This window comes from Poecilia reticulata, linkage group LG9, assembly GCF_000633615.1.
Source record: "Poecilia reticulata strain Guanapo linkage group LG9, Guppy_female_1.0+MT, whole genome shotgun sequence".
NCBI lineage: Eukaryota > Metazoa > Chordata > Actinopteri > Cyprinodontiformes > Poeciliidae > Poecilia > Poecilia reticulata.
In genome coordinates, this window is record NC_024339.1 from 20,362,089 (window position 1) to 20,374,650 (window position 12,562).

At 36.8% G+C, this 12,562-nt stretch overlaps 1 protein-coding gene across 4 annotated transcripts in view; it reads left to right on the forward strand.

Moving 5' to 3' along the window:
* Nucleotides 1-7,437: 7,437 nt before the first annotated feature.
* Nucleotides 7,438-12,562, forward strand: part of pdlim5a (PDZ and LIM domain 5a) — a 56,425-nt gene continuing 51,300 nt past the window's right edge. For 2 of the 4 annotated variants that reach the window (XM_008418502.2, XM_008418503.2), the window contains exons 1-2: nt 7,443-7,568; nt 8,003-8,137. In XM_008418502.2, the coding sequence (XP_008416724.1) occupies nt 8,039-8,137 (99 nt within the window). In that variant the 5' untranslated portion in view covers nt 7,443-7,568; nt 8,003-8,038. Of the gene's footprint in view, nt 7,569-8,002; nt 8,138-12,562 lie in introns of all 4 variants that reach the window. The other 2 variants (XM_008418501.2, XM_008418505.2) reach the window with 2 other exon arrangements.

Genomic DNA, 12,562 nt, shown 5'->3' on the forward strand with positions numbered 1-12,562 from the left:
CAAAAGGGTTAGAAATATTCTCGTTGACTTCTATGTGTGCAATGTCAAGCAATGTTTGTTGCTGAAAATACAATATTAGCACAAAACACAGTAGTGAACCAAGGAGGTCAGTGAACAATGGAAGGCTTGTCACAACCAATGATTTCCAGGCTGAACAGAATATGGAAAAGAATGTTCCAATTAGTCAGCAGCAGTAAAATTGTTTCTGAAGCCCTGAGCAAAACAAAAGATGTATTTTTTGCATATTCTATATAATCACCGTGTTCTAAAGAAGAAATGAAACACAAATTTTGCTAACTGAAGATGTTTTGCTATTCAAGGATAACTAATATAAACTTTGTTTTGATTTGAGGATTGCAGAGACAGAAATATTGGAAAATTTTGCCTCCATCCAGATGTGCACTTATCTACCAAATCCACTTTGCTCTTTTCTGGGTCAACGGGGGCTAACGCCACTCCTGAGTGGGAGGGGTGATACTTGTTTAACAGGTCAACAGTCCATTTCAAGGCCAAGACAAAAACAGATGAGATAACCAAATGTGTTAAATTCACATCCATTAAAGGGACTTTAATTCTTATGGGTATTTTTGGACTGTGGGTGGGAGCGGTTGTAAATGCAGATGAAAGAAAGTGATTGAATGACTGAACAATTTGAGTGGACTAGAAAAGCTGATCAACTAAACATTTTCAGAGGCAACGCAACTTTATTTATGTAGCACCTTTCAACCAGAGAGAAAAGCCTCTCATGTAAAATCAAGTTAAATTTATTTGAATATCATATTTTAGCAACAGGGAAAATTCAAAGTGGTTTACATAATGAAAACATGAAGCAACGAACAGCAGGATACATTAATTTTCAGCGGCAAAATGAGGAAGAATCTCTATTAAAAAAGTTAAATAACTGGTTGCATTACATATTTGCCTTCGGAGGGCTTTAGTGTGAATATTTTCCGAGAGGTGATACAATTATAATTGATCAGACACAGACAAAGTCTTTTTAAATATCCTATTCTCATAAAACATTTGTTTAAATAGCGTAATACTTGACTATATTGACAAAGCAAACCTGATTGGAAATAATGACAGCAAAAGGCCAGCAGAGGGAGGTAGAGAACAACATTCAGAATTGAGCGTTTTTTTTCCACATGCTTTTTCTATTTTCCCTCCTTTATCATTCAGAAAAAACAACAAACCAAACCAAATGTTGAAACAAAAAAAGGAAATTAATTTAATGAATACCCACAATCAAGTATGCATTGTCACAAAAGCAGCATCAGTGAATACAGGATATTACATTTCTTGACACAATATAATATAGGAAATATAATATCACCAGACTTATTGATGCAACAATCACTTGGCTTACAAAACCATATAAGGTTTAAAATAATGTGACTCATACAAAAAAACTCAGTCTCTTAAATACTAACTATAAGATACTATCCAAACTAAGTGTCTTCAGATCCAAAGATACATGCTAAACAAAGGTTTGTTAAAAATAGGCATGGAGCAGATAATGTGTGGCGACTGCTCTACATGTTGAACAAATACAAAAATATAATTTCCATGGATGCAAACAAAAAATTCAGCAAGATCTCTGTTTCAAAACCATGGACTTTGAAGTGAAATTTACACAGTACTACCATTTATTAATGCCCCTAAAGCTAATATTTGAACAAACAATGTTTTGTCAAACAATTTTCTGTCAAACATGTTATCTTTACTTTGATAGTAGGTTTGATCAATTCATAATTTTATTAACATTATTTTCTTCATTTTTCCAAGCCTTATCTCTCCTCTTTCCTTGTCTCATGTATTCATTTTTACCCTCTTCTGTTTGCTTTGTACAGCTCAGAATAGCAGCTGCTAAGCCTGTTGACTCTTCCTGTTTTATGAGAATACATTCTCCTGAAATTGGTGGAGAGCTCTGACCATGCATAATTCCTTTTCCATCAGGCCATGACATTGAATGAATGTACTTTAGGTAAAGAATAACTAAAGTGTCAGTTTACAATTACAACAAAATTAAAATGCTTGAGGCTTTGTATGAAAACATGTGTATTTAATATAATCAGCATATATTACAGTATTAACTGCAGTCATAAGCTGTAATAGCAGGAAAATTGACTTTGGTCAAGTTCCCAGAGTCAGAATTATCTAACCTCTAATGACTTGAAACAAAGCTAAGATTTTCTCACAGTTAGACCCCATGCTTTTTTCAATTTTAGCACTGTTAAACATACGTTTGTCTCTTTTGCAGCTTTGAATTTAATGTGTTAAGCAATAAAAAGTCAGTTACTACCAAAGGCCATGACACAACATGACAACATTCATGACTCTGAATATTGATGAGGAACAACATATTCTCTCTCTGCAGGTAAATGAAGAGGATGATGAGGAACCATTTAATGCGCAAAGTACTACAATTCAGATAAATCGTTATATGTGCCATATTATGAATAAAACCGAAATTACATAAAATAAATTATAAAAATTAATGAATAAATAAGTAAATAAATATGGATAATTTTAAGCATTCATTAAATGCACAGTAAAATAATTACATTCACATATCAGTACTGTATTGTATGTTAAATGTGCGTTCAATTATCTCAGTGTTGAGAATGAAAGTCTGGGGTAAAAGGAAGACAAGGGTAACCCGATCAAACGTTTGAGCCTTTCTGATTTTTCATCCATTCATTGTTTATACTTCCCTACTAACTGGATTTGAAAGTGGTGGTGACTTTCTCCAGTCATTGAACTAAATTACACCCTGGACAGGTTTTTCGTCCATCACAGGGCAACACAGAACATAGAATAACACAGACACAAACTCGCGATCTGGAAAGGCCAATTAACCTCACATTCATATTTTCTGACTGTGGGTAAAAGCCCCAGCACCCAAGAGAGCACAGGGAAAACACAAAAAATCCACAGAGAAATGCTTCAGACTGATATTCAAACCTCAGGACCTTCTGGCTGCAAAACACATGTGCCAGTGTGCAGACGTCTGTTTAATTATTAATTTCAAGTAGCACGAAGTATCCAAAAATAATTCCATAGATTCTGAAATGATGAGTTTAATATATAAGAAATCCAAGTTTTGATTTCATTACATAATTAATTATTTTATTGGAATAAAATGTATAAATTAATTTAAATTATGCAGCCATCATACACATATATTTAGGTGACAATTTATGAATAATTTTGAACATTGGACTCCTTATGGCCCCTGATATTCTAGTACCTTGATTGAGAACCAATAATTGTAATCTTTCGAGGAATAACACGCCAAACACAGATAAACGTTGTAGAGATTTTAAACCACTACTACATACTACACGGTCATAAAAGAAATAAAAGAAGTATTTAACAACACATTTTGCCAGTTTTAATCAGATACTTTTAAAAGCACTGATGTGCAATTAATTATTTTGTTTGTTTTGTTTATGTGTTGTTACATGGGCAAGCATCACTCTCTAGCTGTACCACTGTTAATTAGCTTCCAAATTAGAGACTGACAGACTGATTTTGAGCAGCTGATGCCTGCAGTCTAAAGTGCTGGATGGTCTATTTGACATGTGTTCTCCTTAAATCCCAAAGGAAACATTACACTTGGCTTTAAATGTCTCTCTTATAATGGCCTATCTTTGACCCATGCTTTGAGCAGATGCATCTCCATGAGGTCCAAGTGCTGTTTGGGTCTGTCTCTGCGTCACCTGCTGGTTAATGTCCTAAAAACGGATTTATTTCTCTCTTTCCCGTGTTTTAAGCTAAACTGTCATTTAGCACTGAGATATATGTCTTCTGCAGAAGAACACAAACACACCATGGTGTGCTTGTCTGTTCATTCTTGACAGCTTTGTTTTCCCCTGTGAGAGAGAGACAGAAARAGAAAGAGAGAGAGAGAGAGCATTTACGAGGAGTGATTGTGTTTAAAAATGAGAAAAAAAACTTTTGTACATGCTTATTCACACTAATCTCTGGGGATCCTGCAACATATGTGCAAAGCTTTTGCACATATGTTACTAAAGTAAAATGTCTCAACTGTTTTACAAATTGCAACAACAACAAATAAAGTGYTATATGTCATTAAAAACCCTAGAGACTAAACACACTGGATGATTCACTGTACAAAGATGGGTGAAGGGATTAGCTATAGGCTTATATTAGTCTGAAAGGGTCAGACTGATTAGACTGGGGCCAGACAAAGTACACTCCCCAAAATAAACATTTACACTGGTGTTTGTCTTGCTATTTGTAGATACTGTAAATACAGACATTGTCTGGAAAAAATAATTATTTTATATATATAACAAAATATTTCATTTATTTTACAAAAAAAAATCCTCCCTCGAACTTAATATATATACGGTATATATTTTCTTCAAACTTTTCTTAAACCTTAATAAGCAAGAGTAGAAAGGAATGTTACTGAGTTCAATGCTCCGTACAGCATTCTGTAGAAAAGATCTCAGACTAATTTACATAACAATTATTTAGACCACTGTTGTTGTCCCTGGTTTAACCTGGAAAAAAGGATTTATATACAACAGATATTGCATTCACCGTCAAGTTGCGAACATGTGTGTATATAATGTGTGCGGGTGGGTTAGGCTTAAGGGTTCAGCTGTGAGAATGGTGATTGTTGGTACCTCTTTCCTTATGTGGCTGATGTATTACACATCATTCAGAGGGGTAGATTATCATCCTATTAGTCTCAGTGTGACCATGTGTGTGTCTGGCAGCAGACTGATGAGCTGTGATCTATAAGCAAGCAGAGAAGTGAGCATATGGGGACTGGAATAGACCCTTGGACAGGACAAAAGACTGTATGGTGTCTGAGTTTTTGTGCTTCTGCACTCTCTCTATTGTTAAGGTTTGGTATAATTATCCCAGGTCCCACACACCCCCCTTTGTTCTCTTTGCAACAGATTTCAGCCTCTAGCCATTTTTGACAGTACAAGACAGTGATCAAAACCCTTCTCTGAAAAAGACCATCAAGGGGAAAAAAGAAGCAGAACCAAACTCAGTACATTCATTAAAAATAATGCTAAACATTCATTCATTCATTCATTCATTCATTCATTCATTCATTCATTCATTCATTCATATGCACTCCAACTAGACAGGTTCAAGTGACTTCTTATTGTTCTAACTCAACCTTATCATGGTGACAAGCATGTTGATTTAACGGGTTAAACTTAACAATGGTCTCTTGTGAAAATGTGCCTGATTCATATTTGCTTTTACATTGTTGTATTTTACAGATAAAATCTTTGTTACTTTGAACATGATTTACTGTAAACAGCCAAAAATTGACCTGTTCTAAGGATTTCTTCACTTCACAAACTCACAGTGATATCTTATCTACCAACAAGATGTTATAAATTAATGGTGGGTTTTGTTGTTATTCCAGTAGATTCCTCACTGTGATGCATGTGCAGACGTCCAATAGTAGAGGTGCTCACTTTGAAACCAGACAAAGGTCTGTGCAATGCTTCTGTGTTCATCATTACCCCCAAAATAATGTAGCAAATGTTGGACTGGGACCAGTCCTTGCATTTTGCCCATGGTGGCCCAACATGGTTACTTATAAGATAAGATAAGGCCCATGGCATACCATGTGCAGGTTTATTGTTTCAAAAAATGTAAATAAAAATGCAACAAATTATGATGAGAGAGGCTCCACTTCCCATCTTGAAGTGAAAGTGGATTTCAAGTACTGCCAGATATGACTTTTCAGTGCTTTATGAAATATATTGTTCACTCAAATATGCAATTATGTCCATAATAAGATCATATATCCATATAAAATAAATAATTTCTCATCAAAGTGGTTCCTTAATGTATGAAAAACAGAGAATATTTCACTGCTGTTATTTCTCCAGTGAAATAAYACTGATGATGATGATGTTCCACCAACATGATGTTGGTGAAACATGTCATGTTTCACCAACATTACATGACGATAATACCTGAACAGTAACACCAACAATCTGTAACTTTGACATGTAAGTATTACCTGTATAACTCTGAACTTATCCTACTCTTTAAATTGTAATCCCTTCAGGTTGGGTGTCTTTCTGGTCCCTGAAAATATTCTCTAGTTAATGAGTTGAATTAAATGATAATTCAGCTCATTAACTCGGTTCCTTCGAAAATTAAATAGTAATATATTAACTAGAGTCAGCCCTTCTCAGAAATTTCTTTCTCTCTGACTCATTTTTCTCCTCATTTTTAGTTGCTTCTTTTCCCTTTTCCTGAGGAGAAAATGACTTTCTCCTGCCTCCTTCTTCAGTGGGATCTCTTTTAGGTACACATGTGAACTAAACCATATGCACCATTTTAAAAATGCAATACAAAACCACCTTTTCATTCCAGTCTTTATGTTGGCTTCTCCCTCCTGAGTCTTCATTTGGCTGTTCTAAGTCCTGCAGTGAACACCATCCAGAGCCAGGATGTAGGCTCAGTGTGAATGTGTACTGTAGACAGGATCAAGTCAGGAATGACATAAGTATCTAGTTAAGCCTGTGCTATGAGGGTATAACTACAAAGTCAATATTGATCTGTCTGGACTAAAAAGATAAAATGAAGAAAATCCAGCACCAAGGGAGAAGAACTGCTAATTGTCAGGAGGAAAATAATGAGGAACAGAAAAACAAATAAAGGGAAAATCTGCAATTGACTCCAGATTGTGTATAAGCCAAAATGCACAAGGGATCATGCTGGAGTTTATGTAATTTCATTTCTTGATTGTATAATTTTGTTTCTTTAGCCTTTAAAGACAGAAAAGCTGAGAAAATACTCTGTATTCCCATGAAGGATGTATACTATAATTAAAACAGACCTGCTTAAATAAAGAGCTCCGATTAACAACTTGCTACCCTTTGAGTTGTTGTTGGAACGACTGTGCTGGAGCAGTGAAACACATTTCTAACAGGAACGAGAGAATCTTTTGTTTATATGACTTCATCAAGCTCAGGGAGACCTTTTCACTGAAGCCTCTGGGGTGTGTTCTTTGGTCTTGATCTCATTACGGATCGTTTCACCTTAAAGGAAGCGGCCCGTAGCAATGACTCCATGTTCCCAAAATATCCAGATGAAAGATAAACCGTCCCCTCTTTGCTCCCCACTACCCCCTCCTGTGTCTCCCCTCCCTCCTCTTGTCATTTTCTCTGCATATCACGCTCCCACACTCTTTTCTGTAATCCATGTTTTCCCCCCTGTGTTGCCCCCTCAGTGCGTCGCCTTTTATACCTTAATCTCACCCTTCATTATTATTTCCTTCATTTCTCCTCCCCTTACTCAATCTCCTCCTCTTTTCCCCCCTCCCACACTCTGCCCATTCTTCATCTCCCCACCCTGCCTCCTTTCTCTCCCCTCCTCCACCTTTCCCCTCCCACTGTCATTAACTATAGTATAAAAGAGCATTGCATCCCTCTGTGGCTTTCTCACACAGGGTGGGATTGCTAGAAAGGGAGGAGTGCAGGGGAAACTGGAAATTACACCATCTTTAGTGCCTGACTGGAGTTGTTGTCCTCTCTGGGATTCCCATCGAACAGGTATGTTCCTTAAGTTTGTGCTGTAATGACACCAAATAGTAATAAAATACAGATGTATAAATGTTTACTATATACAAGTCTTTTTGTTAGGATGAGAGACATTTCTTACATAAACAACTTTGCAACCTTCTGCTGAAAAAGTGACTAATTCAATAAAACCATTAAAATGTTAGAAAAAAAACTTTTAGATTTTAATCTACTTTGAAGCATGACATAAGGGTATAAAATTATGTGAAATTAAATCTCAATATTACATTCTTCCCTTGACTTTTTTTATCCATTGGATTTTTTCATTTCACTTCTTTTATTTCTGAACTGTACCAAAAACACATTTTTCTGTCATATCTCACATGCAGATTTGAAACAACTTAGCAGACCTTTTAAAATCAAGTGGTAATTATTTGATCTTCTGTGTATTTTTGTCCCGCTACCAGCATCTTTTCTTGTGATCAATACTAATTGAAGAGACCATGAGCGGGAACTACAGCGTCACTCTGTTGGGGCCGGCCCCTTGGGGTTTCAGGCTACATGGAGGGAAGGACTTTAACATGCCCCTGACCATCTCCAGGGTAAGTAACAAACACAAACACAATTGAATTCAAAAGGTAAGACATTCAAAAAGACGTGAACAGGTGACAAAACACCCTGCACTGCAATCTTATGTCATGCTTCAAGATTGTGTTAATATGCAATGCTATCAACATGCAAAGCTAAAAAGCACTGCAGCACTAAACTTCTGAAAGTTTAGTCCTGCACATGCATGTGAAACCATTCACCTCAGGGTAGAGGTGAAGTGTCCTTCAACTTCTGCACCTTTCCCTTTCTGCTACCTACATCTTGAGGCTTATTGCCCAACTTCTCCAAACCACACCGGTGATAGCTTAGCTGAATCATGTGCCATCTGTCATCTGTTGACCACACAGGAAACTCATTTTAGCTTTCTTTTCATTCCCCTTCACTTCAAGTGTCTATCGAAAGTGCAGCAATCAAAGTTTTGGCACAAAAATATTGGCTTGGCTCCCACTGCTTGAAGAAGTAACTTGATGGTCCCTTGGTTTTATGTCTTAGTAGTGTAGCCTTTCTCTGACTGATGATCTTTCACACACCACTCTCCCAGATCCGCTTCCCTCGTCACTTTAGCTGAAATGAGATCCAGGAAGAAGATAATCCCTTTTTTGATGTTAGCAAAGCTTCTGTTTCGTTATGCTTGGAACTTCCCAACAGCCACAGCAATTCTGACACAAATACACACAGTCACTAAGAAAGTTGCCTACACTGTAGTGCACACATTTATGCTTCCACAAATCTGATAATGAATGGTTTGGCAGATCCTGTGCCAATCTCCCTCGGGGCCATTTTGGGTTGCCATGTTTGTCTTATTAGTTTGGATGTGATACTTTTCCCTCTAAGCAAAGCCATGTGAATGTCTATCCAAGTTGTGTGTTTCTTTGTGACTGTAAGTGTGTGCCTGAAGGCTGGAGTCCAAACATGGAGACAAGATTATGAAAGACACTTTCTGGAAAACACAGAACAAACTACCAAAACAGAATAAATAGAAAGAAAATAAAACAAAAAAAAATACCCCATGAAAAAAACCACTAAATATACTTCCTAAAAACAAGAATCATTTGAGCCTATAACTGTTATGTAAATAGTATTTAAAATATGTTCTTTTCATATAAAAGCTTTTTTTAAAATCTTTATATGGGTCCAAGAGAATTCTCACCAACATGCAAAGTTGACAGTAAGTAAACTGTACTTGTCAGCAGTCTGCTCTTAGTCGAACTGAGACTACATTGTAACAGTTTATTAATGTGGTTTGAATTATGCACTGCCACAGCTTAATGTTTGTTGCAAGATTCATAGACTGCATGATTTGGCTCATCACAAATATATTGCTGGTTTTATCTGTGCAGTAATCTGTTATTTCTTTGTTTTTAGAAAGTGTAATGTCAATGCAATTTACGTTTTTTTTTAATCAAGAACTGGCTTGTTTTAATCAGAAATTCTCTTATTAATTGCAAAAAATAAATAAATAAATAAATAAAAACCCAACAGATTGAGAGGTACATGTCAGAAGACTTTTGGATATGTTTGTAATACATAGGTCAGCATCAAAGTGACAGGCACATGCAAAGCATACAGATAAGCATAAAATATGTAAAAATTATTAAATTATGGTAAAATAGAGACCGCAAAGAAGCCACTTCCAATAAAAATAGGAAATTTACAAGAATAGGTACTTATATACCATTGTTAATATTTGCAGTCAGAGTAGTAATTAAATATTCACAGCAATTAGAAAGAGAGGAATAAATAAAAGTTCGCCAAAGCGCACAAAACAGCTTAGTTCAGCTTAGTGAGAAAATGCCACTGTGATGATAAAACAAAAAGATTAACGCTTTGTATGTCTTTTTCTATGTACTTCTAAATGTGAAGAGAGCAGGTCACATTTGTGTCTATAAAGGCAAGAAAAATGTGAAGTTCAAGCAATTAAATCACTTATTGGTTGTAATATTAATCATCCAAAATCCTAAAGCACCTGCCAAACGGTATATACCATTTCCAGTACGAGTCAAACTAACATTCTCATTAACGCCATTACTCATGTCTTTGAAGAACATTGGTTTATAGTGATGTGTTCAATTTAAGTGACTGCAGCTGGAAGTGTTTTTTTTCCCTTCTTCTTTTGGATACGGCTGTAGACTCTTAGCCTCAGAAGCTGATGACAGTTTGACTCAAAATTAAAATTTCTCTCTAAAGATCATATATATCAATTTCTTTTTCTTTCTTCACCATAATTTCCTATTTTGTCTCTGCTTGTGTCTGTATTTTAGGTACCTTTCCACTTCAACTTTATTATTCAAACTTTATGCAGCACATGACTCATTCCTGACAAACAACATTTTCAGTCAAATACCAACAGTCAAATCAACTCTAATCATCTCAACCTTATTAAATCCAGCTAATGATGGTGAAAACTGTCTATGGCCACATACAGCCCTGCAAACTTGCACACTAAAATTAAAATGCACATTAGAGCTCTGCCAGTCTAACCATAATGTCGGTACTGAGCAAAGACTGCGGAGTAGGGGTTATTAGTGTATGCAGCACTACTGCCAAACCACATTTACACCAACAACTGCTGTTACTAATGCCCACACATAATATGTGAGCAAAGTATTCATTTTGTTCCCAGGACAATATGTGCATGTAGTGTAAACACATTGCATCACTGGGTCCAAAGGCTGCAACCATAAGTGACTCTAGTTTTGAAGTAAATTGGCCTCACTATCCCATCCATCTTTTTAACAACTTAATTTGGTAAAATTACTAGCGCTTCATGGTTAGATCCCAGTAAGACATGTTAAGAGTTTCCCCTGTTGAAGTTCTCCAGAAACAGAGAAGAAGCATATGATAGGACCCAGTGTGTTCCCCAAACAATAACATTAACAACTACAACATTTCTGAAGAAATTGAAATGGGCAAAGTGTGCCCGTCTGATGCTACAAATTAGCATCAATGCTAAAGTAAGCTGAAATGTACTCAATAGCATGTGGAGAGTCACAAACATGTTGAGTAACTCCATTACTCCATTCTGTATGTAAAAATTAGTGTACAAGTTAAAATGAGCCATATATCTAACATTAGCCTAAATGCTGTCGTTCTCATGTTGTTTTACATTTTCTTCCTCCATTCAGTATACTTAGTGTGACTAATAAATAAGAAAAATAGATAAAAGTTATTTTTAGGGAAAAGGCTAATGCTAATGGGGAGCAGTGAAATGCTAATGTTTGTGCTGTGTATTAACTGACAAAAGAGATGTATCATGAATATAGATTAGCCAAAAACCCTATAAATTACAATGAAACACTGCTGCTCCCGCTAGTCAGCAGAAGTAAGACCCATAATCGTTTCCCCAGTAAGCCTCCCAGGACTAAGGTGGATAGAATGTTCAGTTTCAATGGTATCAATGACATCAGCAGTGATGTCATCACTCTATGATGTCACAAGGGAATCTCTCTCTTAAATGTAGCTCACAGACAGAGTTTTCTCTGATCTGTTCCACAGTTCAATCGCGACAGATCACCCTTCAGAGCACATTCGAAGTTCAGAGAAGCAAGAAGTTATTAGAATATAAACATGAAGCAACAACAGTTTGTTTGCGAACATGAAGCTTTTCCAGCTAAGCTTTCATGGGTCGAAATAGTAGACCTCAACATCCAAGTCGACTACGACGCTGTCATTTTCCCTGTTGAAGATGACAGCCCCATTGAGCCGGAAGATGAATCAGAGATCCAGGGGGAATCAAGTCCTTCCGGYGACTTTGAGAGTCCAAGATCATTGGAAGTCAAGCAGGAAACAACACCCTCTGCTGGCTTCAAGATCACCCCCTCAGTGGAAGACGTGGCAGAGACTAGCCATCAAGTCAAAGATTTGACAAAGCAGGTAGACGATCTTAAAACAGAACTGCAGAAAAAGAATTTTGAACTCCATGAGGAAAGAGACAGAAGGATTGCATGTCAGACTGAAGTCAAATCCCAGCAGGAGGAGATTCAAAGACTGCAAAAAATGTTGGAAAAAGAACGTCACCTGCAAGTCAAACCTGAACAGGTTTCTTGCTCTTCCAAAGTTACAACTGACAAGAACGTTCTTCAGCAGCTGGAGTACTTCAAGTGGGAGGCTGCAAAATACGCCTCCCGCAATAAAGGTTTTATTGAAGTAATGATGGAAGAATACCGAGTAAGACTCAAATATGAGGAGCAGCTCAAAAGTCACTCTGAGCAAGCTTCCAAATTTAAGGCTCAGGAGGAAATGGTGAAAGCTCTGCAGGGTCAGGTTGCGGACTTGAAAGTGGAGTTGAAACATGCTCTAGAAAACAACCATCCTAGAGTCTCCACCCAACCAGAGGTCCCCCTGCAAAGAGAAGGCTCCCTACTAACAGAGGAGACCAAGGATAGACAGACCTCCAATCAACCAGGGAGGTCTGAAGA